Raw genomic sequence first — 26,309 nt, 5'->3', positions numbered from 1 at the left:
TTTGAACCTTAACGAATTTCTTGGCTTATTTATTGATCTGCAAAAAAGCTTCTCGGGTCAATGTCACTCATCCGTGTGCAATGGGCCACGGAATGGAACTTTTTTGCCACCCTTAAAACGCAGAGGTCGACCTTACCTTTGGCACGCAAAGGTTAGCACGATTCTTATCGGCTATTAACCCCCTAAAGGAGTAATATCGACCGAAATTCTCAAAGCTCATTCGTTATTATACCGGCTTCGCAGTAGAGTTGCTCTACTAACCCTATTTATAGAAAAATTTATATGGAACCTTGGAGATACGAGTTTTGAAAGCTCGGACATCAAACTGATCTTATTTATGAAGATTTTTTAATCTGACCTTCGGAACGTAACCACCGGAAGGTCAAACATCAGGCTAACTCTGTTTCTGGACATTTTATTATCCAACCTTCGAACTTGACCCTCGAAAGCTCAGGCACCGAGAGATCGCCTTGTTCCTGGGAGAAAATTATCCAACCATGAAACTATGTCACTTGAAAGCTCACTGACTAGCACTTTTTCTGGGAGAAAATTGTCCAACCTTTGAACTATGACCCCTGCAAGCTCAGACATCAGACTAACTCTTTTCTTGGGAGAAAATTATCCAACCGTCAAACTACGACCCTTAAAAGCCTCAAGCTTCAGAATAAGCTTGGACCATTTTTCATCCGACCTTCGAACAATACATAGTGACAATCAGACTTTGCCCATAAACCGTGTCAAAAATAGTATTTCTCACATTAAACTAGCGTTTTCGTAACCTTGAAATATCCTTCGAACTGTACAGAAAAGCTCGCCGTGGTCAGTTACTTCCGATCGAAAAACATTCCCGAAAACAATCGATTTTTCTGACTCTTCAAAGCAAGACCCCCTTAAAACTCGTTCCTAGTTTTTCCGAGCTCATGAATAGAGCCTCGAAAAGCCCGGAAATGTGTAAAGAATCGTACTAATTTTCGATCTCTCTTTTCATTTTTTTCCCCTCATCGAGGGATCCTCGCTGCAGGCTCGAAATTCAAATAGAACATTTAGTTGATATCGATACTCGAATTTTTTTCCCTACGTTTTTTTGTTAACGCATTTTTCGTAAAAACCTCCTTAATAAGTTTACTAACGCAACGGTGGTAACGGCTTTCGTATCATTTTACAATTTGAACTGGATGACAATAGTGCGCGAGTGGCATGTGTGGAGAAGCTTTTACTGTGGACGGTGCGGTATTTTAGAGTCTTTTATTCACCACTTCCGATAAGCAATGTAATCAACGTCTAGAGAAGACTGACGAGCCCCCAGCGAGTAACGCAGCGACGTGGCTTCGTCGACGTCGTCGTCGTCATAAGCGCCTCTATCAATTTAGTTTCGTATATGCATAGAAAGTTTCACGTTGAGAGAAGTACCGTCGATGAAAAATAAACTCATTAAGTAAGAAATACGATCAACGAGGGTGAGTGGAGTGAAATAATTTCATTGGAAGCTTCCTCCGGAGGCTGGACCTGGAATAGTAGTGTTTGGTGTTCGCGGCCATTTTTAAGATGACAGTTGACGAAAAAGGGTTATTCTTGTCGAGGAAATATATTTTTTCTTGCTCGAAGTTTATTATTTTGAAAATTTCATTTTTATATAATGGACAATTTGCATTTTTTTTCGAAAGCAGTGCTCGGAACGTCATAGAATATCGGACGCGTTTTATTTTTTTGATGACGAAAATAATTGTGTTTTCCCCAGTGAAAAAATAAAGGTTGAACTAGGAAATAATGAAAGTGGGGAGAATAATTGTTGGCGACAAAAGTTGCAGTGCGAAGAACATTTTGTGCCTCGGCGACTGAAGAAACCGGTTTTGCCGATCGGAGCGTTCAGAACTGTGCATCAGGCTTCGGCTCAGATGCGACTCATTTCACTGCAAAAATCGGTACAAAATCTCATAATTTTCTCTTCACTTTCCATTTCGAAAGCATCTTCTTTTAATTCCCTTTTTCAAGCTTTTCCTTTCAGCAAAAACACTATGATAAGAGATCCCAGTTTAATGTTAATTATTCCATCAGAAAGAGCGACCTTCGAAACCATTCGACAAGTAAATTCACGAATATTTTTCGACCTTTCGAACACGAATGGCCCCCTCGAGTCCATGAGAAAACGTCAAATCAAATCCACAACGATTTTCAACGTACGAGCACCAATCTCACAACCAAATCCGACCAAATCGAAATATTTGGTAGACCCACGAAATCTGCTATCAGATTCGTTATCGCAGAGACTAAAAAATTATCAAGTGAATTCTACACAAGGAAAAGACTGCATGGTTAAACCGATTATCGTACGTACTCGTGCGATGATTTTATTTCCTTATTTATAAAGACTTCCGTCTTTTTATTTTTAAAATTTAAAAAATTTTTTTTATTTTTTAAAAAAAATTTTTTTTTATTGCGATATTTTGATAGCCAAGCTGGTAATGCACCTCATCGTAGGCGCACACATGCACAGTTCGCGCAGTTAATTGCACACATGAATGAAAGAAGCTTAAGAATCTAAACATACGAGAGCTCGCAATGAGTTCATGGCGAGAGGCTCGAAGCTATAACTAATCTCACGCGAAACGACTTATCTGTGCCGGTGTGGGTGTACGCTTCTGCTCGATACGATCTTATCGACACGTGAAACGATTTCTCACAGGCTGCAACATTGTGTGGAGATTTTTAAACTGTACAACGAAGAGCATCGAGGCTGTGACGTAACGATGGTATAGACACGACTTTATTATTTTTTCGATAGAAAAAAATGGACTTTTCTTCGTTTATGAAAAGACTGTGGAAGCATGTTTTATTGCGGAGTGAGTCCCAGAGGGCTGGGTATTTGACGAGCAACCAAAAGATCATGGTCGAATATTATTTCCATGTTTGTGTTATTTTTTTTTTTTTTTTTTTTTTTAATGAGGCTGAGAATGAGGAAAAATCGTGAACGTGTTGAGTCTTATTCAATCGGGTTGATGCTTCGTCGAAGGTGTGATTTTTAGTTGGTAACTCAAAAATTCACTTTTCTTTGGTTAGTGAAAAGGTTAGAGTTTAAGTCCACTATGGAAATTTGGGGAGAAGAGGATTTTATGCTTGAAAATGATTAGTGTCGGTGCTTTTTTATAAGTTTGCGTTGGAAGACAGAAATTGAGCTGCGCGTAGTTTTTTTACTATATTTATGAGAAGGTTAGCAGCTTCTTTTAACGATTTCGTGTTTTCACGATTTCGGAATGAGGTTAGCAGCATCACTTTTTATCGTGACACCAGTAAATGATTGAAAGTTTCTTCAGTTTAAGGTTGTTCCTTAAAATTTTTGAAGTCAATAGATGTCCATAAAAATGTCTCTATTTCTTGATGAATATCTCCCGAATGGACTGTTTCAGTGAAAACTGAGATTACAGAACTCATTTTGGAGAAATTAAGTGTCGAAGCTGAGTAAAAATGTTATTGGATCGGTTGAATGACACGAAGTCGTTATCTTCACACTTTTTTCCTTATATCACTCTCATTAATGAAGAAATTCATTTTTGAAAAACGACAGATCGGATCAGGACGATGTATAGAGAATGATTTTACTGAAAAAAAAACGCAATTTCAACGCAATTTTCAATTAGCGAGAATACATTTTTCATAAACCTTAAGTAATTGAAATAAACGTATCGTTCGGTATCTTTAAGGTAGCATTACTGAGGTTACTCGATATATTAGCGGACGAGCTTCGTCTCTTGCCCCAGTCCTTTAAACAGATTTAACAACAACCTTAAAAGAGCCGAGTTTAGGACTAGAAACATAAACTTATGGCTGTGGGGGTTGAACTTTTTACAATTTTCGAAAATTATTTATCATGAAAATACTAATGGAGAAGCGGCTCGACTCACGTCCGGTCGGAAATTCATTCGTTAGTACCTTGCTATGAATTTGCCACGTTTTCAACTGAGCTACATGAAATAGAATAATTTGTGCAAGCTCTCAATTGAACCTCAGCGAAATCGTGTAGGCGCCGACGATGAGATGCACCCATTTCATGTTTCCCTTTTTACCACTTTCTCATATATTTTTCCTTCCCAGGGTATAACGACAATTTTCATTATATTTATAATCCTCTCACCATTTTCCCTTTCACCATAAATCGGGACTCGTAGCTATTCATATTTGTTATCACATTTTCACATTGTTTCGTCGCTATTATCGTCACTCAATACTACAAATATTCATTTACATTTTTTTATATTCTCAAATTTCACATTCCGAATTATCTCATACTTGAAATGCGATGGCCTGAGCTGTTGGTAATGAGTTTCAAAAATTCTTCTAATCTCTCAGTGTTGTTGGACGATGAATTATCAAGCAGAAAAACTCGATTGAATTCCATCACTCGATTCTCTCTCTCTCTCTCATCAACATTCGTATATCTTCGTTCGTGACAAAATGTGTACTTTTGTAAACGAGACAAACTGTTTGCCGATTTTTCAACACTTGCGTCTCGTCTCCACAGGTGATTTTGCGTAATAATTTATTTCAAAAACTTATCATCGATTAGTTCCATTGTATACAACTCGAGTCCAATCCCCGAGAAGATTCAAGGCATATTTTAAAAAGATTTTTTTAAATAAACATTTAAAAAAAAATTCTTTCAATTCTCTAAAAAAAAAGTGCTTCAAATTTAAAAAGTAAAAGTGAGAAGAGTGTCGTGGTAAAGAAGAAAACGAGCTGAGAATTTCAATTTCGACACCGGATCAGGTTTTGATTAATTTCACTCACGAGACAGCTAGCTGGGAAACTTGAACGACACGTTCGGGGCTTTAAGCTGGAAAAGTGTCCGCGTATTATTCATAGATCTCCGTGTCGAGTCCACAATCGTCATAAATATTCAATAAACATTCTGCACTACGGAGACGAGCTACGAGCGTTCTTGGAAACGGTTTTTCTCGTCGTTGCATCGAACGAACCGATGAATAAATAACTCGTTTAATTTCTATGAGAAACCGTCTCTGTTGCTGATCACAACTATCATTTTTTTTGCCCATTTTATTTTTCATTTCCCAGGTAAAAAAAATACCAGTGCAACGCGTTATTTCAGCGAGTTGTACAGAAATAACTCTTCCGACATTTTTGCCTTGAAACACTTTGAAATATGTAACAAGCAGCAATGAAATCTGCAACTCTGCTCTTGAAATCCACTCGTTTGATTATTATTAGAATTTTTTTTTTTTTTTGGAGAAATTTGATTTCGTATTCTCTGAATGTCATCTCTGTTCAAAAAAATAGTCTCAATGTTTTTCTGTTTTCCTCCAATGTTTTTTCATGTTCATCTGTTTGGGGGCAGTTTGATGCTTTGCTGCGGTGAGTCACGCAGCAGCAAAATGTTATGGAATCGTTTTTATTCTCAAACTGAATAAGAATCTCAAGATTTATTTCTCACGCAATTAGGAAAGCTCTCAAAATTCGTGATATTTTAGTGGATAAAATATGAAATTGATTGAAGAAAAAAATTAACTAAAATAAGGAATAAAAAGGGAAGTGTGAAAAACGTACTTATGCTTCGGATGATTCATGTTTATCCGTTTGTTCACCTCGCGTTAGAAAATCAAGTTTTCTTATCACTCGTGACACTTTGAAGTAAAAATAAAGAAATTAGTAACGAAGTCAGGTAATCGACGAAGATTGAAACCCCGTACCGCACTTTCCATGCACAATATTTTAGTAGAGTTCGCGATAAGAATCTGTGAGTGGATCGACAGTAGTTGTTTTCGGCGGAGGCGGTTGAGAACCATTTGCCAGAAATCACTTTCCGATAACTCAGCAATTTGAGTCGACGCCAAATGGGAATAATGCAGAGCGACTCAGATCGATCGTCGAGTCGACCCGATTCGAGGGCGACAAAAAAAATCGAATTTTTCGAAACAAAAATATGAAAAATACATGAAATATTTTTCAAAATTCAATAAGACAAAAAAAAATGGGAAAAAAATTTCAAAAATTACAATTTTCAACGACTTATTTACGTCGATCGATTTATAGCGTTTGGCCTCAGGCTCAGGGAACTAACAGTTCTCATGAGGTGCTTACGCACTGACAGCTTCGCGTGGAGTACACTGTTTTTAACCAAGAGACGAGACCGAAGTTCCAGTCGGGGCACAGCAGGCCACACGCTCCAAGCATGTACACACGAGAGTCCCTAATCACAGAAAGAGACAACGAATGATAGAGAGATCGAGAGAGGGAGGGGCAAAGGAGGGAGAGAACACGAGGTGGGAAGCGAGAGAGCGAACGAGCACGGAGTTGATAAGGTCGCAGTGTTCTATGCAGGATTGTGAAATGCGTGGAGAGCAGAAAGCGAAGAGTGAGAAATCGATGGAAGATTGAAGGGGCTCGGAAGCGATCGACTTGGAGCTGAATCGTTATCGATTTTTCACACATCACAATTAAGCATAAATGAAGTTTAATGGTTATGAAAAGATTGAAGATTTTGGAGGTCTTTTGAGTCGGTCCGCTAACGCTGTGTTAGGACAAAAGTTGGGAGAAAAAAATGATCCTCAACTTTCGTTTAGTTTTGTAATTTTTGCAAAATTTTTATCTCTGTACTCGTGAAAAATACTTTTGAGAGTGACAGCCAACGTTAACGTGCGAGCTGGAATTAGAGTTATTACATAATTAAACGAACCCGACAATTTTTATTTAAGACCTCTCGCGCAGGCCGATTCATCAGCGTTGATTAATGACGTTCAATTTTAAGGCCGTACCTACGTCCAGAATTTTCAAAAAATTCATTTTTTTACGGGTTATTATTCTCTATAGTTTTAGGCCTATTTTCGTGAAAGTCGCGATTGTGAAAATAAAAAACGTTTTCTCTGCAGTGTGTCGAGTCGGATTTTGGATATTGTGGTTAAAAAATTTAATAAACGCAATTAAAGTATGACATTAATGACACAAAGTACACACTTATCATAAAACTGCTGGGAATTGCTGGAATTTTTCGAATTTTAAAAATCCGGCTCGACAGACTATAACTACAACTTTATTTGACAATAATTTATTTAGGTTATCCAGATCTATCAACGCATTTCAAAAAGAAATGATGCAGACCGTGGAGCAACTTTTGTTTTTCATAGTGCTTCGGGAAACGTGATTTTTTATGTTGTAATTTTTGAAAAAAATGTAATGAATTTTATCACAAAGTTTAAAAACTATTAAACAATGTGTGAAAATTATTTTTATTGATTTCTATTGCTAACACTTTAAAAACAGTTTTTCTTTCAGCGCGTTTTAGGCACTGCTCGCCGTATGTAAACCGTTAAATAGAAACAGCAAACGAATCGGGATTAATGAATAAATACCGATTCGCCTAGCTTCAAAGAATCACGGTTTTATGAAGTTTTTCAAACTCGTCGCCGGAAATCGCATTTTTACAGTTTTTCCAAACCGACGCGACGCTTCACTCGACCAAAGTGTGTTTCGGAGCAAATTAGTGGAGGGAACGTTGAAATTTTCGAATATTTTCGTTCTCGGTGACTGTACAAACGCGGGTGCTTATCATCGGGAATTATATTTTGATGATCGACGAAGCTTATCTCGAGTGCTCACAGGCTTCATCGACATCGTTTTTTTATTATCACTTACGATCCCAAAGACTCGCTTTTTTTTCGAGGCGTTTGGGAAATGTGTGTTGACATAGAAAGTAACGACGAGCGTTAAAAAAAGGAAATCTTTGCCTCCCGCTCGATTGTTTGTCCGAGAAACTAGCGCCTGAGCCGCCTGCTCCTCGCGCTAATCGTATTCCGGAAATTGTCTTGTGCATGCTCGTGGGGACTAGTGACGTTTTCAGTGTTCTCGAAGAGGTTGACTCACGCTTGACTTTCTTCGTCGGTCACCGATTCCTCTTTCTTTTTGAAAATCGTTCCTAAATCCTGATGAAATTGATTTTATTACCGATTTTCTCGGACTTTGGATCGAGCAGCCTGGATCGGACGTTCAACGCCACGATCCGAGGGTCTCGGTGGCCCGGCGGAGTTGCTGGCGTCTGACGAAATGAAGAATTTTCGTCGGTGGGTTCGATCGCGTGGGGAAAATCGACAATTTTCGGGAACGAGAAAAGAAAGAAAGAGGAAACGCTTTCGTTTTTTCCCCTCAGTTGCAGCTCCTCCAATTTTTCGACAGTTTCGATCGGCTGCGCCGTCACAGCGTCCAGCTCCTCGCCCCCCCGGTCGACGCGAGCGTCGTTTCCCCCAGTCGGGGAAGCCCTGCACAAAATGAGCCGCGATTCGCGTCGAGCGCTCGACAACTTGGTTGTTAAAAAGTTGGAGCATTTTCAGTGCATGGGAAAGATCGTTAAGGTGATGTAACGCGTCCGTGAGCACGCCACGATCACGCAACGGAAGGCTGCTCTCGGGAGTTGTTTACCGCGACCGTCGTCCACCAATTAGTGGGTCGCCGGCGCGGAAAGGGCATTGTCAATAATATAAAAAAAGGTGAAAATGAGGCTCGTCATGGCTGCTTGAGAATGAGCGAGCGTTGAGACGACGCTGGTGAAATACGAAGATGCGAATCTGAAGCGCGAGCGAGCGGAGATTCGGTGGGTCTCAGTGGCATTTTGTAGAGTCAATTAAGTCGGACACGCGAAGAGATGATTCGACGTTGACTCGTTCGAGCGGGTTTTCGATAAAAAGAAAAAAAACGCTGGCCAGTTTCGTCGCAGTATCAAAGCGCTGCTTCCGCCCCCCATTCCGTCATCCTCGCAATCCGCCGTTTTCGCTCCTCCCGTAAAACAATGCTCCCAAAACGGCAGTATCGGCCGGAGGTCAAGCGAGATAAGGGAGCGTGCAGCAAGTGAAAAATCCCGGCTCGAGTCGGTCCAGCGGACGAGTTCGGCTTCCTGGAGCAACGTCGTCGTCCGGGCTCGTCGCATCGAGGTTGACCGCGGTGCGCTCTCGCCTCCGGAACGCAGTCTTTTTATCGCCACCGTTCGGCGAGTAATTCGCCCCTTTTTGCGACGACGACCAATCGCGCTCCGGAAGTCAGAAACAGCGTCGAACTTGTCCCCCTGCCCGACACTCTCGTTCCCCGTCGAAGAAAACGTGGAAAAAAACGGCTTTCTGATCTCGCGCGATCCCGCCGCTCTTCGCGGATGGGCCGACTCGAAAGGTGAGGCGACGAGAGCGGTTGACGCCGCTCCGAACCGGAGACAGCCAGTTAATACCGACCAGGATCACACCTGGAGGTATTTATTGCGAGACCAGTCGTCTCGCACTCTGTTTACTCGAGTGAAAAACAAAACACTTGGTAAGGACGTTGGAGACGAAGAAAAAAGCAAAGTAGGGAATAAAACGAGGCTTCCGATCGACGTCACATGCTCGAGTACTTCGCCTTTCCTCGGGCTCATGTGCCAAGGCATGTGGCGATAACGAACGTCGAGATTAGACGGAGCTTCGATCGCGTTCCGCTTGTTACCCCGATCCTCGATACACGTGTCACTTTGGATCTTCGCTTTTATTTGATCTTCGTCATTCGATCGTTTACTTAACAAGCTTATTGGATCACGGGCGCCATTTTTATTGGCATTGGACTAAGAAATGATGTTCAATGTTGCTCAACTCGCGCCTCTAATCGCAATCCTGAGGTCGGAAATTTTCGAAAATCTCGTGCTTTTGGGGACGGTTTTACTCGAGCACCATGGACGCGGACTTGGGAGCTCGCAACTGAATTTTCGGGGGAGGCTTTTCTTGGACGGCACAAGGCCGGAAAAACTCCGACTCGGATTGAAGGGTCGCGATCCTCTTGTTCCGGCTTCTGGGACTAGTTCGAACGACTTTTGTACAAAAAATACTTGAAGGTTGTTTTTTCTTCTGATTTTGGGGCGTAGAAGGGATTTTTTGATAAATTTTTTCACTGCGAGGTTGTCTCGATAATTTGTCGAATTTCTCGTGCACTCGCGGAATCCGTGATGGAAAAAATCGTTAAATTTGTCCCTCGCTCTAACGATCGTGAGTTTGTGTTTGTTTAAGCGATTAGAAAAGGAGGCTCAAAACCGAGATTCCGGTGATCCATTTCACAAGGAACTTCGTTTCGTTTCATGCTTTCGAATATCCACGAGAGACGACATGAAAAATATGAAATCTTTTACCTCCTCGAGCGTTCGCGCCGGCCGGCTAGTTATTAAATCCAATTGTAAACATGAACTCTCACTTTTCCAATGAAACTGTCGAACCAACGTCGAACGATGGATCCTATTTTGTTGTTGTTGTTGTTGTTTTTCAAAGATGGCGAAACGCGTCCCGCCTGTTTTCGCCGCCCGAAGAGAGTGTGCTCCGCGTACACACCGTGGGAAAGTACTGCTTCGAGATTTAACTCAAAAGCTGGTGGATTATGTTACAGAGAATGGCGCGAGTGTGCGCGTGCTCGCTTCTATATAGAGCAGCTTCCAACCACCCCCTTATCGAACTGTTTCTGGCTGCGCTTCCCTCGATGTACCGGCAGGCGGCATTTCTACTGGCTCGTTTGCTTACACGCTCAGTATTGATCCCCGCTCGCCGCCCCGATCTTTTATACGCACACTTCTCCACACGAAACTTGCATTCTCACACTTTTGCACTCCTCTGGCTTATCAGCACGTGCGAAAGACGATTTTCATCATTTTTCGTCGTTTCATGGTCGTGCCTTCGTCTTACCTGCGACCAAATAACTGGCTTCGAAACGAAACGAGTCGTCGCGAGTCATTGTTTCGAGCTTTTGAAGCTTTCACTTCGTGCGAACTGCGCCAAGGGGGCCTGCCTTGGAGAGCCCAAAAAATCTAACGTTTTCCGGAATTTTTTTCAATAGGGGAAATCACTCAGGATAGCCAACTTTTCGGTATAGCTTCGAGGATATTCCGATAGTAGAAAAACATTTTTTTCCATTTTTTTCATTCCAGGCACGCTTATTTGGACATGGTCTATGCGATTGTCCAAATTTCTCGGCTGTGTACAATCGGGGCATCGTAAGTATTGTATAAAACAAAAATTCTCCATTTTTTTTCCATTTTCATATATTTTTCTTAAACGTGAACCTATAGAAACACGAGAAAATTGCAAAATTCTATATTTTTAGGGAGTTTGAAAAAAAATGATTCTCAAGAGGTGTGTTACTTCAACGTGCTGTAAATATAGAATTTTGCAATTTTTTCGGGATTCACAGGTTCGTATGGAAGGAAAATATGTGAAAATGGAAAAGAAATTTGGAGTTTTTGTTGCAGACTATAATTACGATCTCCACATTGCACGCGGGGCTGAGAAACTTCGACAATCAGGCTTGACGCATGAACCATTTACAAATTAGTATTTCTCACATGAAAAAAATGTTTTTGTACTCTTGAAATATCCTTGAAACTATACCGAAAAATTCGCTATGGTGAGTTATTTTCGTCTGTGCTAAAAATATTCCTGAAAACATTCGATTTAGTGACTTTCTAGAGCAGGACTCCCCTTAATATTACCTCAGATTGAATTTTTGCATTCGAGTAGAAACCGATTTTATTCTCGGAGTTGAAAAATTTTATGAATTCGTCTCGTTTTATTTTGTTTCATTCATTTTTTTCTAATGTCTTAAGAAGTTTGTGATTTGAGCATTTTGTGATTTCAGTTAATTCAAGATTCGTTAATATTGTTTATTGTTTACTGCTGATCAAGTGGAATTGCAAAGTGCTGACGAATTCTCGACATGTCTAAGAAAAATTCATTCGAAGCCTGAGATTTAGCGAATTCATGAGTTCTCATAATTAAAAAAATGAACATTATCATTGATTCGGAATTTCTGTTTTATCAAAAATCCTGAATTCACTAAAGTAGAATTTTTCGATTCATTTTTCAAAAAATATTTTAAGGATTTAACAGTATTTTGCAACAATAGTTAATTAAAAATGTATTATCAATAATATTTATTAAAATTTATTTATGATGAATTAATTCATTATTATTTTATTATAATTTAGTGAATTATTTATTGTAAATCTGTAAGGTGATTAGCGGAGTTGAAAAGTGCTGCCAAATTCTTGAGACTTTTTGTTTTGCGATCGTCCATTTTTCCATTCATTCGAGAATTTATTTTTTTATGATTTTCGAAAGATACATTCAAGAGTCATTTGCAGAAAATTGTTGAAGAATGTTGAGCAATAATTTTTTGACCTTATGCTACTGACGACATTCTTCTGGGTTTTTTTTCTCTGACGTGGACCCGTAAAAGTGTTGCAACGCAGTTGTAACTTTCATGGATTATTTTCGAGGTCGCGATCTCCTGTTTTTAACTTTCAAACTCGTCTTCCCACCGTTAGCGAGTTAACGTTCGCTTTTTCGGATACTGATTTTGTCTGGTTTTGAATGTTTTTTCCAAAAATCAAAGCCTGCGATCAGAATATTTTGACTTTCCCTTTAATTTTTCTCGAGTTTTATTACATCGGGAAACAATATTTTGTCTTGTTGGTCTGTCGAGTGATGATCATTTATGAATTGGAAAACTATTTTATATGGAAAAAAAATTGTGAAACTCCGAGTCAATTTTTTTTGTAAAGTCAAATCATGGACGAACAGAATTTCGCAAGTTTTAACAAAACAATGTAAAGAAAAATTAACTGATTAATTCCTCATTTGAAAATATTTTCTGCAAACATTATTTCAACGATTTTTCTGTTCACCGAATGTGACGGTTTCTCCAGTTCTCGATACCACCCATGTATAATATTGAAGCGTCTTGAAAAGTGTCGCTGAACTCCAACGAGGACGATACAGTGATGAACGGGGCGTGCGCGTTCAATTACACTCTTTTGTCCGAGCTTGAATATCAGACATTAATATCCGAATTGGTCAGTCGTACTGTACGGTCTGAATCTTAGATTGAAAGAAAATTGAGTTATTTTTGAATATGGAATTGCAACAGTGTGTGAAAGGAAAGTAAGTTTTCATCAGCCAATACTTACGAGCATTTGAATGGACGAATTTGATGGACGTTGAGAGATTGTGGTTCAAAACTTTAGTTTGTCGATGATAACTCGCAGGGCAGTAAAAAATGAATAAGTTCTTGAGACAAACTGAAAACAAAAAATGAAAATACATTCTCAAAGTAGTAAATCCGTTAGCCAAAGTCTTGTGAGATTTTTTCGTAATATTTTTCCTAAATGAATAGTCATTCCAAAAAATCGAAATGTCTTTGAACTCATGTTTGCTAACTTTTGAGTAACGATGAAAATGGGGACCAATCCTGATTGTTTTATTACTTTGTATCAGTAAATTTACTCAATATTTTCATGATTGTTTCTCAAAAACGTAAATGTTTCAAAGATGCAATTAACTAAAAATAAATCATCAATGAATCAACGGTGGATGGATGAATGAAACCACAATTCGGGGCAGGATGGAAGGCTGGATGCACGGTTGGTAGTTTCATAAAAAATGCACAAGCAGAAATTTAGTTGGATGTTTTACTGGTGACTCGGTAAGAATAGGAGGTTGGGTGGGCCGGCTTGTGGTTGGATACAGCAGTGGTGGCTGAATGTAGAGAGAGAGAGAGAGAGAGAGAGAGAGAGGTGCTGGCTGGATAGAAAATTGGATGAACTGGGGTATAGTTGAATGAATGAGTGCTGGCTGAGTGGAAGGTTGGATGGACTGGGGTGTAGTTAGATGAATCAGTGCTGGTTGGGTAGATGGTTGGATGGACAGGAGTGTAGTTGGATGAATGAGTAATGGCTGGATAGAAAATTGGATAAATTGGGGTGTAGTTGGATGAATGAGTGCTGGCTGAATGAAAGATTGGATGGACTAGGCTGTAGTTGAATGAATGAGTGCTAGCTGGGTGAAAAGTTGGATGGAAAGGTGAGTAGTTGGATGAGTGAGTAATGGCTGGGTAGAAGTTTGGATGAACTGGAGTGTAGTTGAATGAATGAGTGCTGGCTGGGTAGAAAGTTGGATGAATGAGTGCTGGCTGGATGAAAGATTGGATGGACTGGGCTGTAGTTGAATGAATGAGTGCTAGCTGGGTGAAAAGTTGGATAGAAAGGTGAGTAGTTGGATGAATGAGTAATGGCTGGGTAGAAGTTTGGATGAACTGGAGTGTAGTTGAATGAATGAGTGCTGGCTGGGTAGAAAGTTGGATGAATGAGTGCTGGCTGGATGAAAGATTGGATGGACTGGGCTGTAGTTGAATGAATGATTGCTAGCTGGGTGGAAAGTTGGATGGAAAGGTGAGTAGTTGGATGAGTGAGTAATGGCTGGGTAGAAGTTTGGATGAACTGGAGTGTAGTTGAATGAATGAGTGCTGGCTGGGTAGAAAGTTGGATGAATGAGTGCTGGCTGGATGAAAGATTGGATGGACTGGGCTGTAGTTGAATGAATGAGTGCTAGCTGGGTGGAAAGTTGGATGGAAAGGTGAGTAGTTGGATGAGTGAGTAATGGCTGGGTAGAAGTTTGGATGAACTGGAGTGTAGTTGAATGAATGAGTGCTGGCTGGGTAGAAAGTTGGATGAATGAGTGCTGGCTGGATGAAAGATTGGATGGACTGGGCTGTAGTTGAATGAATGAGTGCTAGCTGGGTGGAAAGTTGGTTGGAAAGGTGAGTAGTTGGATGAGTGAGTAATGGCTGGGTAGAAGTTTGGATGAACTGGAGTGTAGTTGAATGAATGAGTGCTGGCTGGGTAGAAAGTTGGATGAATGAGTGCTGGCTGGATGAAAGATTGGATGGACTGGGCTGTAGTTGAATGAATGAGTGCTAGCTGGGTGGAAAGTTGGTTGGAAAGGTGAGTAGTTGGATGAGTGAGTAATGGCTGGGTAGAAGTTTGGATGAACTGGAGTGTAGTTGAATGAATGAGTGCTGGCTGGGTAGAAAGTTGGATGAATGAGTGCTGGTTGGATGAAAGATTGGATGGACTGGGCTGTAGTTGAATGAATGAGTGCTAGCTGGGTGGAAAGTTGGTTGGAAAGGTGAGTAGTTGGATGAATGAGTAATGGCTTCATAGAAAATTGGATGAACTGGGGTGTAGTTGGATGAATAAGTGCTGGCTGGGTGGAAGGTTGGATGGACTGGGGTGTAGTCGGATGAAAGAGTGCTGCCTCGGTCGAAGGTTGGATGGACAGGAGTGTGGTTGAATGAACGAGTTCTGGGCTGGGTAGAAAGTTGGATGAATGAGTGTCGGCTGTATGGAAGGTTGGATGGACTGAGCGGTGTAGTTGGACGAATAAGTGCTGGCTGCGTGAAATGTTGGATGAATACATGTGTGGCTGGATACAAGAATGACGGTTGGATGGTAGGATGGGCAGAGCTAGGTGTATCAGTAATGGTTGAATGGAAATATGAATGAACAAATATGGAAATATGAATGAACAAATCCCTCCAAGTTCCAGTACATGGATCGGTGGATGGTTGGACTCTAGATGAACGAATGCATGATTATTTAGTCCATATGAATTGATCAAATACACGAACTAAATTAGTCAGCATATTCCACGAATTTTCATTCATCGAATTGAATATCTGGAACTATACATTTGAGGAAGACTATCAAGGCGTGACCAACAGTTCGCGTCTATGTGACACAACACCTGCTAAGTACGTACTAACGTAGTAATGAGTTAAATTAATGAGTGTCATGGCTCGATGGTCATACCAATGGTTAATCATCATATAATCATCGCTGAACTCATAAGTCGTTATAGGTTAGTTTAGTCACTGATGGGGAAAGTTTTGGGTCTTTATAGGCCACCAACTCTCCACTGAGCAATGCGTATATGAAAGCTTTGGCGTACCGAGGCGTAATAACTTAGTGAAAGTTTTGGAACTAAACCCGGAATTGAGATCGAGTTGTGAATTTGAGACCTCAACATGACGAGTAAAATCTTTTGTCGCTGTTGGAGAGAATGGTCGGTCCATTGGGAGTTATATGCACCTTGTCCGATCGCGTCACACTGAAAAACGAATGAATTTGAAATTTCGTTCTGGCCCATTATATTCCAACGTTTGGCTGAATAACTAACCATGTTTATCAAATTCTCAGCAGGCCAAGCACTGATGAAAAGCTCGGCTAAGAACCCTCCAAAAATCCCGACGAATTGTGATTTCACGATCAGTGGCTGCGGCTGATGGATAAAAATGTAATTTTTTTAAAATTCATTTTCGACGATTTGATCCTCCACCGAAAAAAAAAATTTACTCACCGTCACCAACTGCACGGCCGCTGTGATGACTGAGAGAATAGTCGAGAATATCGTTGTCACGACTATCGAACGAGTTGCACGAATCGTCTCTTCTGCGTAACTATATTCAAAAAAGTTTCGCGTTATCATTGACATGCTCACCATTAAGGAGGCATTTTGAATCAGGAATTTCGAGAAATTACGTGTTCCCTGAGTTTATCGATTGGCTCCGATAAGATTCATGTTTTTGTACACTTCAAGGTGCTCTAATGTTTAAACGAGAAATAAAAGTTTTTTTCAAGAACGTTGATTTCGTGCAACATATTTGGCAGCATTTCAATAAAGTGGCACAAGTCTTTGTCACTGTGGCAAAGTTCAGTTAAGCGATTGATCTTCGTTGATGTTTCGGATCGAAAGCTCCACCTACCTAAGTAAAATTTGGTGTTTCTGAATGCACTCGTCGAATTGGCGAACGCTCGAGGCGTTTTCAAACTCTTCTGCGAGTAACTCGAGACGTGCCCCAGCGAACCAGATGAGAAGCGATGTTTGACAATCGACTGAGCCGATCGAGGCGCACTGAAATCCCACGATGGCTTGATGTATGTAGGCCAACTCCAAGGCCGGTGAGTAGTCGACGGCGAAGGGGTATTCGACGATGACCGGTAGAGGCTGAGGTAGAATCAGAGGTCCACAAATCATCGCGATGTTACTCAGAAGAGCGCACAAATTAATGGCGACGTGAAACAAACTGCAGCGGCTGGCGTACTCCTGGAGCTTTTGGAGCTCGCGCGGCGTTGCTTTTGCTAGGAAATCGTCAACAGTCCGATGCAGCATCTGCGAGGAGGAACGATCGTTTAGGATGACACCGGAATCGTAATTTTTTCAAAAAAAACTACGAAGTCACTGTAATTTTGCTGAAAATTGGAAAAAACTGAAGTTTTCTCATTTTTATTTCCAATATATTTTCTCTGAATCTTAATTGTTTTGGCTTTCAAATGATTTTTGTCTGGAAGCTCCATGGCTATGTGAAACCCAAAATAGTGAAGGTGGAATCTGGATAATGTGCCTTGTGGCAGTTTTCAGATAAAGAATTTTCAGTTCAACCGATATTCAGGAACAAAAGAATCTCAAAAGTTCGCAGAGCTACTTTCCGCTTTGTCAGGTCGAAAGCAGATGACTCGGTATCGAATAAAGTCGATTGACCTCGGTTCTGTGCATTGACGTTCGTCGTACGATTGAAACAAGCGATCCGACTCAATGGCAGAAAAATGACATGGGAAGATCGAGTCGAGAGAGCACCAACCTCCAAGCGTGAGCGGTGCACCCTGCAGATGAACATTTTGATGAAAACTTGAGCGCATGCGACCGCAATGCAAAATGTTTTAGTGAAGGCGAGATGGTCTCCCAGCTGATAGCGCATGGTGTTGACCATGATTGATGTCATGATGATCGGCAAGATGGCGAAAAGCCCGAAAAAAAATGCGTGCACTCTCCTCCTCGTTTTGCTCACATCGCTCCCCAGAGGCCAAGTGAAAACCAAAAAAACTGAAAATTTCGTGTACCGCAAGGCACTCTTTGGAGTCACGTTGAACATCCTGCTTTCCAACGTTTCCGCGCGACACTGTGAAGCTTTTGGCTCGTCGATACTCGCCTCAACAATCTTCTGCGAACCAAGACACCAATCAGACTCGAATACTCGTCAAATCGAGCCTTGACGTTGTTACACGTTGTTGTTATCTGTGATTAAGGGGCTGCTGTCAAATTATTCATTTTAGACTGTGACTATCCTTCCGGACGAAACAAAATGAAAACTTAATGGAGCCTCCCGAAAACAGTAGTTCCGAGTCTATTATCCTGGAGGCTAACGAATTAAGGCTTCGAGCTCATCTGCTTTGGGATTGGTCATCGATACAAAGGGTGTAGAAGCCACGACACGAGTGACATCCCTCCACGAGTGAACCAATGCGACTATTCACACGCCCTGTAAATTCGGCCGGTTGAATTATCGAGGGCCGTATTTTTCCGGGCTCCCGAAACCCGATACGTCCATCAATAAATCATTCATCGTTCGTACGACAATTCACCCTTTCAAATTCACTTTTACTGTTAGTAAAACCCAGCTCATTCAGGAAGACAAAAATATTGTTTCTTCCACCGGAAAAATTTGATCAAGTAACAAAAAGAAAATAGAAGAGCCAGCATCCATGTTCATAGGATTTTCTTAACGCAGCAGCAGCAACAATCAATATTTCGTGGTCATCCAACTCGACAACGTTACGTCCATCTGATTGGTTGATCCTGATCCAACCATCGAGATGACTGGCAGGTTGATCATTGAACTTCCTGCCACCAAATCGACCACCAGGCCGCTGAGGACTGGACCAACCATTTGGCTACTTGCCATCGAGTCTCCTCGCGACTTGCTTGACAATCAACTGACTATGAAGTTGGTTTGTACGAAGACAACGAGTCTTAGGGTTTGTCAAGATCTTCTGACTTTTTTGTGCTTCGAAAGCAGTCGCAGGATGTTGGACTGCCAATGTCAATGCTCCCACGTCGACAAAATGAGGGTTTTTTACCCAATGACATCAAGCACCAGAAACCTGGACTGCGAATTGAGGTTGTGAGCCCAAGAACTTACGAGCTTAGGAATGTTTTTTATTCTTCAATTGTCTGTAGTAAAAAGCAGTGAAATTGATAATCTTCGTGCATTTTTTTGTCTTTTGTGACGGTGGGAGAGGAATCAATAGGCCGATAAACGAGTGTCTCAAGATGAGACACAGAAACGCCAACAAGTTCTGTCGTCCTTCGTCTAGTATTGATCGGACCTTCTGTCATGTACATTGACCTCCACAAATTATTTTTTTCGCGACCACTTGGGCGCATGCGAATGCCAAGCAAGCGGTATTTGCTGGAGCTAGAGAATCGTCCAACTGATAGCGAGCCAGATCAACTGTGCAAACATGAGGAGTCACTGAGAGAGTGGAAGTAACCGAGCGATTGGCCGAAGAGGAACTTCACGAGTTTACTAATAGCGAGCTGAGGTGGACGTCGAACGGACGGAGAATGGGGCCGTCTCGGTGCAAACAGCTCACCGTGGCTCCGCGAAGCTCACGAATTATGTTTTCATGGGAAAGCTTCGATTAAGAAACTGAAAAAATTCCCCACAGTTTCCTGTTCGCTGTTATGGAAGATCATGCGTTACTTGTGATTCGAAAAAGCAACTGAACTTTTTTGCTCTTTTGATGGTCAGAGAAACGATTAAAATTTATTCTCGCAATTATTAAAATTACGTGTTACTCGTTTGACGAGATTGAACGATTTTTAATATTGTGATAGCGGTTAAAATACTTTCGCGGTTAAATCGTCAAACAAAATGTGACAGCCATTTTTTATTTGTGTTCGTATGCGTCGTCATTACTCGTCAACCTTAAATAAGTGTTTTTCCTTTTCCATTCCCAAGTGACTTTCACCGGTAACAAGGCTTTCTCAAGACACCATTGATATCGAAAAACATTATATTTTCTCATTCTCGTTTTTGGCTCTTTCAACTTGGGAGGATCCTATTTCATTAAATCCAAATCGTCGCAGTGGGCCTGTCTTAAGAGCCTGCCCTTAAAAAATGTGATTTTCGTGAATTTATATAGATTTTCGTGAATATAATAATTCTGGGAATAGATCCACGCTGTATATTTTTAGAATATGCAATAATTCTACAATTTTTTTCCATTTTCGGATCCGAATTCCGTTTCCTTATTTCACTTCTGAAATTTTTCAGTGTCTCATTATTGTCGCTCTTTTAACGTTGCTTTGGCTTCTACATTTATGATCAGCTTTCATAGTTTCTTGAAAAGTCGAAGGCACTTTGAATCCATTATCTCGCATAGGAATAAAGTGGATAAGCGAGCAATTTACAGTATTCGGCTGCAGTAATTTTCGGGTATCGATCCCTCGACTTTGTAGGTCATTCTTTTCCAGTACTGAAGCATTTGTTGAACTTTTTTCAAATTTATTTGAAAAATTTAAATCTTTTTAAATTTTAACCGATTTCATATTTTATTAAAAAATTTTTTATACTCTATTTTTATTTTAGCGAGAAATATTTTTTTGTTTCTTTTTTTTTCACAATTTTTTTCTGGACACGCCTCCTGCTCCAGTAGGTCGAAATATTTTTTCACAAAAGTACGAATCGTTGCTCTGAGCAACATGACAGACTTGGTCAGAGAATGGGAGTATCGACTGATTGCATTCCGAAGTTTCTGGATTATTAGAGATCCGAAAATTTGAAAATCTTTTAACCGCTTCAGATGAGAGATTAAAGCAAAGATCGAAACGATCTCGAATCTGATGATAATTATGGGGGCCTGGATATCGAAACGCCTCAGTAAAGCAGATGAGAATGACAGAGATAAATCTTTATGGAAGGCACGTGTGAAAAAAATAAAAATGATGTACAATCTCAAAAATTATTCGGTTTTTACAGATTCATTTAATCGCAGATGTCGAAGACTGTAACTGCTCTTGGAACCGCTGTTTTATTAATTTCGGTGATGAAATTCGACTCTGTTGTACGTTTTCTAATAATTCAAATTGCTCGTGTTCACTGCTGAGCCACTTGACTTTCCTGAACGACTTTTTGTCTTGAGGTTTAAAAAATTGATAAAAATTAAGGGGGGTCTTGCTTTAGAAAGTCAAAAAATCGATCGTTTTCGGGAATGTTTTTAGGATAAACGGATATTTAAAAAGTACAAAAACATTTTTTTCATGTGAGAAATACTAATTTGTATATGTTTTATGCGCAAAGTCCGATTTTCGAAGTTTCTCAGCTGCGTACAATGCGGAGATCGTAATTATTGTCTGCAACAAGAATTCCGATTTTTTTTCCATTTTCAAATATTTTTCTCTCATTTGGACCCATAAAAACCCGAAAAAATTACGAAATTCTATATTTTTCAGGGAATTTGAAAAAAAATCTTTCTAAAGAACAAGAAAATCACTTCAGCGTTCTACAAATATAGAATTCGCAATTTTTTCGGGTTTTTATAGGTTCGCATGGAAGGAAAATATATGAAAATGGAAAAAAAATTGGAATTTTCGTCTCGGACAAGAATCGATATTTTTAGCACTCCGAGGAACTCGAGGAGCAGCTTCAGCTCTCCAAAAACGTTTGAACACTCAATAATCAGCTCTGGAATGGTGCTGCACAAATATAGTTACATAACAAGACATTAATCAAGCAATAAAAATAATGTCTGATTACATAAACGAACAGGTGATCGTTGTAAGCTCGATCGAAGGGAGGGAATCGCTGCTGTTCTTCGTATCAACAACGCAGTAGGATTCGCCACCGATCGGACCAAAGAAATTGTTCATTTGATTTCAGAAGTGCGCACGTTCCCTAGACAAAGATACTCCAATAAAATTCAAGAGCTCAAGCAGAACTTGAACGAGGAATTGAATCTCCACGGCTCGTCGAGATTTGCAAACTTGCAAATCCAACTTGAAATTTCCCGAAAACAAAAAAGCTTGGAAAATCCTAGGAAATCTCACTTTATAAAGAGCCATAGAGTTGAATAAACAGTTTTAAAAATGCAACGTGTTTTAACGGTTGAAAATGGGTTGGTTGGAAAGTAGAGAAAGCGTCCTTCGGCCTTTGCGAATGCTGGATTGAGTTTGCGGCATCAAATTGGAGCAGAATTTATAGTCGATCAACACCGAAAACTTGCAAATGGTTAAAGCCTCAAGGAATTGGGGATTAACTAACTTATGTCAAAGGAAACGAATCACGGATTGTGGCCAGCGATATAGGAACGTTGCTCTACAGAATTGGAAAGCACTCTCAGCGGAGTTCACTTCCGGAGGAAAATTCTTGAAAGAACCAATAAGAAATAAAAGTTCTCCTTGAAATATTCACAGTCTGAACGAATTATTTCGATCATTCTCTTTCGATTATGCTTGAGGATTCCACTAACCCGAGTCCGATGCGTTGGTTCTTCAGAACGAAAAAAAAAAACGATTTCTTCCACTGGAAATAGTTTGGTGAAGATGAATACGTGATAAAAAAAAACTCGAGAATAATTTTGAAGCTTGGCAGTGAATCAGGGTGGGTTGCAGTGAAGTTTAAAAAGCCATTGTCTCTTCCATAGACAGTTATTTTTTACCATACGTTTATTAGTTCTATTTGCTGATCGATGACAGTACGAAGATTAAATCTATCACGAAGCTACTCTCAGTTGGAAAGCTTCAAAGAATGTTCGATGACTTTCCTCCTTTCCTTTGTCATTGAAAAGATAATGTGTGAAAATCCACTTCCGGCGTACTAAAGCTCACCGTTTTCGTCGTCAAAAACTATACGTAAAGTCGTGAAGAAAGAAAAAGTTTTCGACAAAAACTGAAAACATTTAACGATGCATTAAAATGAGGAAGGAGGTGTCGCTGGGACAGAACCGTTGTACTTACGGATGTGTAGGATTCTAGAGAGTGCTGCGGTAATATACCAGGAACAGAAATAATACATTGCATTTGAGATCTTTGCATAACGAACAGAACGTTTTTGCGCATTTCGGGGGAGTTCTGAATCCAGGGACAGCTGTAAGCACCTTGGCCAATTCCATTCGACTGGAAGAATAATTCGAATTGAAATGGCGTCATTATTTCATTGCATCACGTACGAAAGAAGACATGGAAGGAAAAGGACGAGGAAGGTCTCGTAGAATTCGAGAAAAATAGTAAAGAATTTGGCACGTCTGTGATTTGAAGTTTGAAAAAACTCACGACGTTAATGAGGTTTTCAGCCGGCCAGGCACTGATGAAAAGTACCAAGGCAAAGTCCCCATCGATTATGATGAATTGGGCCTTGATCACCATCGGCTCGTGCTATGGTGAAAGATGTAGAAAAGTAAATAGAGAGACGGAGGCAAGATGGGCAAATATTTTTTCAATTCTTGCATTTTTTGGATAAGATCAGAAAACGAAATAAAATGGAATTTTAAAGGACTTTTAATAAGAAAAGGAGAAATTTGAATGAAGTAATAAAAATTGGCAAATATGTTTGAGAAAAAAGAAATTTTAGGATAATTCCATGTTGTTTCTTTTCACTGTTTCTTGAAAGAAGTAATCGAGCTCCATTGGAATTGAACGAATAAAAATCATGAAGGGTATCCCATTGTGGCCCAAAAAGATTTTGTTTTTTCGGAAATAGCAAAAGCGAAATGTTCCTCGATATTTGAAAGCAAGAAATGGCTGGAGCTTCTCTCTTCCACGAAGTCTGATATTCCTTCAAGTATACCTCGCTTTGCCCCGGTCCCCCTTAATTATTTTTCACAAAATGTTAAATCGATCCTATCGAAGGAAAAAAGTATTGGCAAAAAAGAGAACTTACACTAACAATGTGAATAGCGCCTGTTATGATTGAGAGACCTGCCATGAGTGTAGAAGTGACAACAATTAAACGTACAACTCGAATCATTTCGTCGGTGTCCCTGTTTCGGTCAGAAAAGCAAATTAGGCCCTCGAAAAATTATGATGAAAAACCCTCAAGTCCTGACTGTTCGCAAAAAAAAAAAACGAAAATATAAAGGCGACGAAAAATGTACTGGAAAAAAGTTGTTTACTTGAGTAAGATTTGGTGTTTTTTAATGCACTCGTTGAATTCATCGCTGGATGTGACATTCTGGAATTCTTCGCCCAACAATTCGAGACGTGCTCCGGCGAACCATATGAGAAGAGCAGCGTGACACTCGACCGGAGTGATCGAGGAACATTGTAATCCAGCGACGATAAAATGTAAATAAGCGATTTCGTAGCCTGGATGTGCATCAACAGGGAACGGATACTTGGCATCGGATGGTAACTTTACAGGAAGCATGAGAGGTCCAGAAATCATTGTGAGGCCCGCTAACAGTGCGAAGAGATTGACGATGAAATGGAGAGTGGCACAACGATCTACGTAGCGTTGAAGTAGCGCCATCTCTCGGGGTGTAGCATTCTCAATGAAATCCTTCATGCCGCAATGTAGCATCTGTTACCAACAGAACTTTATGACACTAACTTAACGATGTATGGTACAAAAGTCTAAATAATTAGAAATTGATGAAATTTGGTGATAATGTTCTTCAACATCGAGTGCGAAAAGACTTTTCAAAATTTTCTTCTGCTTAGTTACTCGATTATTGTAGAGAAGAAAAATCTTTAAAAATTTGTATTGTCAAATTTGGCACTAAAGAATATATGTTCACCAAATTTTATAAAATTCTGATCATTTTGAAACTTTTTATGTTTTTAGCATGGTTTAGCATGGCAACGTTGTAAGCCTGTACCAAATATCGTTAATCATACGAATACATTGGATTGCTAGTTCTTTAGAGCTGTCAATAATTAACCTTTCGTAGACATACTCGTTGTCAGACATGCTGATTAAGGAAGTTGAGGCTGTACGGTCATTTTTTTTACCCAAAAGTTATGACCTGTACCTTTCAAAAGTTATGCCAGTTTACAGTTTGGCAATGTTTCATACACTTTAAAGAAAAGTTGGGGAATAAAAGACGAAAAACTGGTGAAAGCTCAATCGAAAACACGAACGGTGACGATCCTAGCCTCAAAAAACTGCACGGAAAACAGATTATTATTAATGTAATCTCAGCAAATCTCCTAATAAATCTGAAAAAAATTGACATTGTTCGGCAAGCCTTGCTGACGTTGCCCAAAAAATTTCATATTTTTAGCATCATTTTTAACGGAGATATCACTGAATGTGTCTTGACTTCCATAAGATTACATGTTATTTGGCCCAAATTGTTATTGATTATTCTCAGCAACAACGCTCCTAAACTGTCTGAAAATTTAACTGATTTTTTTTTACACTTCACTTTATAAAATGCAATCGGTTTAAAAGCGATGACATCATCATTTTCATTCTAATGCCTCAACTTCCTTAATGAATTCCTGCGCATGGGATTCAGCAAAATATAAAAACAAATGATGATGTGACGGGGATGGGAAATTGAAATAATTTTTACAGTGCTCTTCAATATGGAGTTTTCTTTTTTGGATGTTGATTTTTTTTTCTCAAAAAATTCGTTTTTTTTTCATCACTTCCAAAGTGAAAACGTTTTTGCGAAGATATACAAAAAGTATTTGTAAATCTGCGATTACTGTCTCGCACATTACTGTCATACTCTTATCCTGCACTTTTCGAAGCTCAGGTCAAGGACCGATCAAAACCCACAGTGCTTCATAAAAAATCTCTTCAACAACCACCTAATAATGAATGAATAATATTATCCTGCGAACTTCATTCTGATAAACCATAAAGGTTTCGCTCTGCATCTTTCTATTTAATATAAAATGTTACGTTTGCTTCATTGCACCAACTGCTCCCTCTAACAAGCTTAACGGATCGAAATGGGTCGCATGATGGGAAAGTTTCTATGAGTCGAAGTTTCATCCAAAAACTCAAAGTGTATGCAGATAAGTAAATACGACTCGAATTAATTGTGGAACTAATCGTCCTTCAACGAAACTGCATTTCTATAAATGTTTGGCAGGAGCATGAGTACCTTCAGTAGCAAAATATCATTTGACTAAATCTTTCAAAAATTTTTATTTAAGCTCAACTACGAAAGGTTAATGTACTGTAGCCAAAATTAACAGAAATCTCTGGCACACCGTTGATCAAACTTTTCTCAAATTTAAAGTTACTAGCAAATGAAATTCATTTGCACTTAGTTTCATATAAATGACGTTATTATAATACTGTTTCAAGTGGTTTGCTGAAACAACAGAGAAAGTTGCCAAATCAAGAGAATAGCTAGACGTTTTTTCTCCCTTCGTTTAAAACTGATCACAAACCTCGAGTCGCGGACGATGTTTTCTGCAAATGAGTATCTTTATGACCAGTTGGATGCAAGAGAATGCCAAGCAAACATTTTTCGTCAATACAAGATAATCGTCCATCTGAAAGCGAGCAGCGTTCAGCAGTGCGATTGCGAGTAGTGACGGCAGAATGACCGACGACCAAGAGAATATGTTGAACAAAGTTTTCGCGAGTTTACTAGCTTCGGGCCAGGGTGGCCAAGTGAATATTAGACAAACGCAGAATTTTGTGAATTCAAGAGCACCCTTAGGCGTAGCTTCGAACAT

At 39.8% G+C, this 26,309-nt stretch overlaps 2 protein-coding genes across 10 annotated transcripts in view; both read right to left on the bottom strand.

Annotated features, from left to right (window-relative positions):
• The window catches only part of Ndae1 (Na[+]-driven anion exchanger 1), a 39,900-nt gene extending 29,575 nt beyond the window's left edge, over positions 1–10,325 (bottom strand). For 2 of the 9 annotated variants that reach the window (XM_043431461.1, XM_043431462.1), the window contains exon 1: positions 5,557–6,012. In XM_043431461.1, the coding sequence (XP_043287396.1) occupies positions 5,557–5,576 (20 nt within the window). In that variant the 5' untranslated portion in view covers positions 5,577–6,012. Of the gene's footprint in view, positions 1–5,556; positions 6,050–10,141 lie in introns of those variants that run through there. The other 7 variants (XM_043431466.1, XM_043431470.1, XM_043431467.1 and 4 more) reach the window with 7 other exon arrangements.
• Positions 10,326–12,071: 1,746 nt separating this feature from the next.
• LOC122418412 (uncharacterized) lies at positions 12,072–26,309 on the bottom strand. Its single transcript, XM_043432585.1, has 11 exons — positions 26,019–26,309; positions 23,783–24,189; positions 23,551–23,650; positions 22,944–23,045; positions 22,629–22,787; positions 16,597–17,003; positions 16,191–16,290; positions 16,011–16,112; positions 15,783–15,941; positions 12,965–13,075; positions 12,072–12,875 (listed from the first exon to the last, which is right to left on the bottom strand). Exons 1-10 carry the CDS (start codon positions 26,307–26,309, stop codon positions 13,010–13,012), a joined length of 1,893 nt encoding a protein of 630 aa, XP_043288520.1. The 3' UTR covers positions 12,072–12,875; positions 12,965–13,009.

Source organism: Venturia canescens, chromosome 11 (assembly GCF_019457755.1).
Source record: "Venturia canescens isolate UGA chromosome 11, ASM1945775v1, whole genome shotgun sequence".
Taxonomy (NCBI): domain Eukaryota; kingdom Metazoa; phylum Arthropoda; class Insecta; order Hymenoptera; family Ichneumonidae; genus Venturia; species Venturia canescens.
This window is presented reverse-complemented; position numbering and strand designations above follow the sequence as displayed.

Bases quoted from the DNA above. Each gene is read 5' to 3' on its own strand.
- LOC122418412 (XM_043432585.1), bottom strand. From the start codon at position 26,309: ATGTTCGAAGCTACGCCTAAGGGTGCTCTTGAATTCACAAAATTCTGC. The intron at 24,190-26,018 runs GTTTGTGATCAG...TGTTGGTAACAG, and splicing joins AACATCGTCCGCGACTCGAG to ATGCTACATTGCGGCATGAA. The intron at 16,291-16,596 runs GTAGGTGGAGCT...TTTTGAATATAG, and splicing joins AAACACCAAATTTTACTTAG to TTACGCAGAAGAGACGATTC.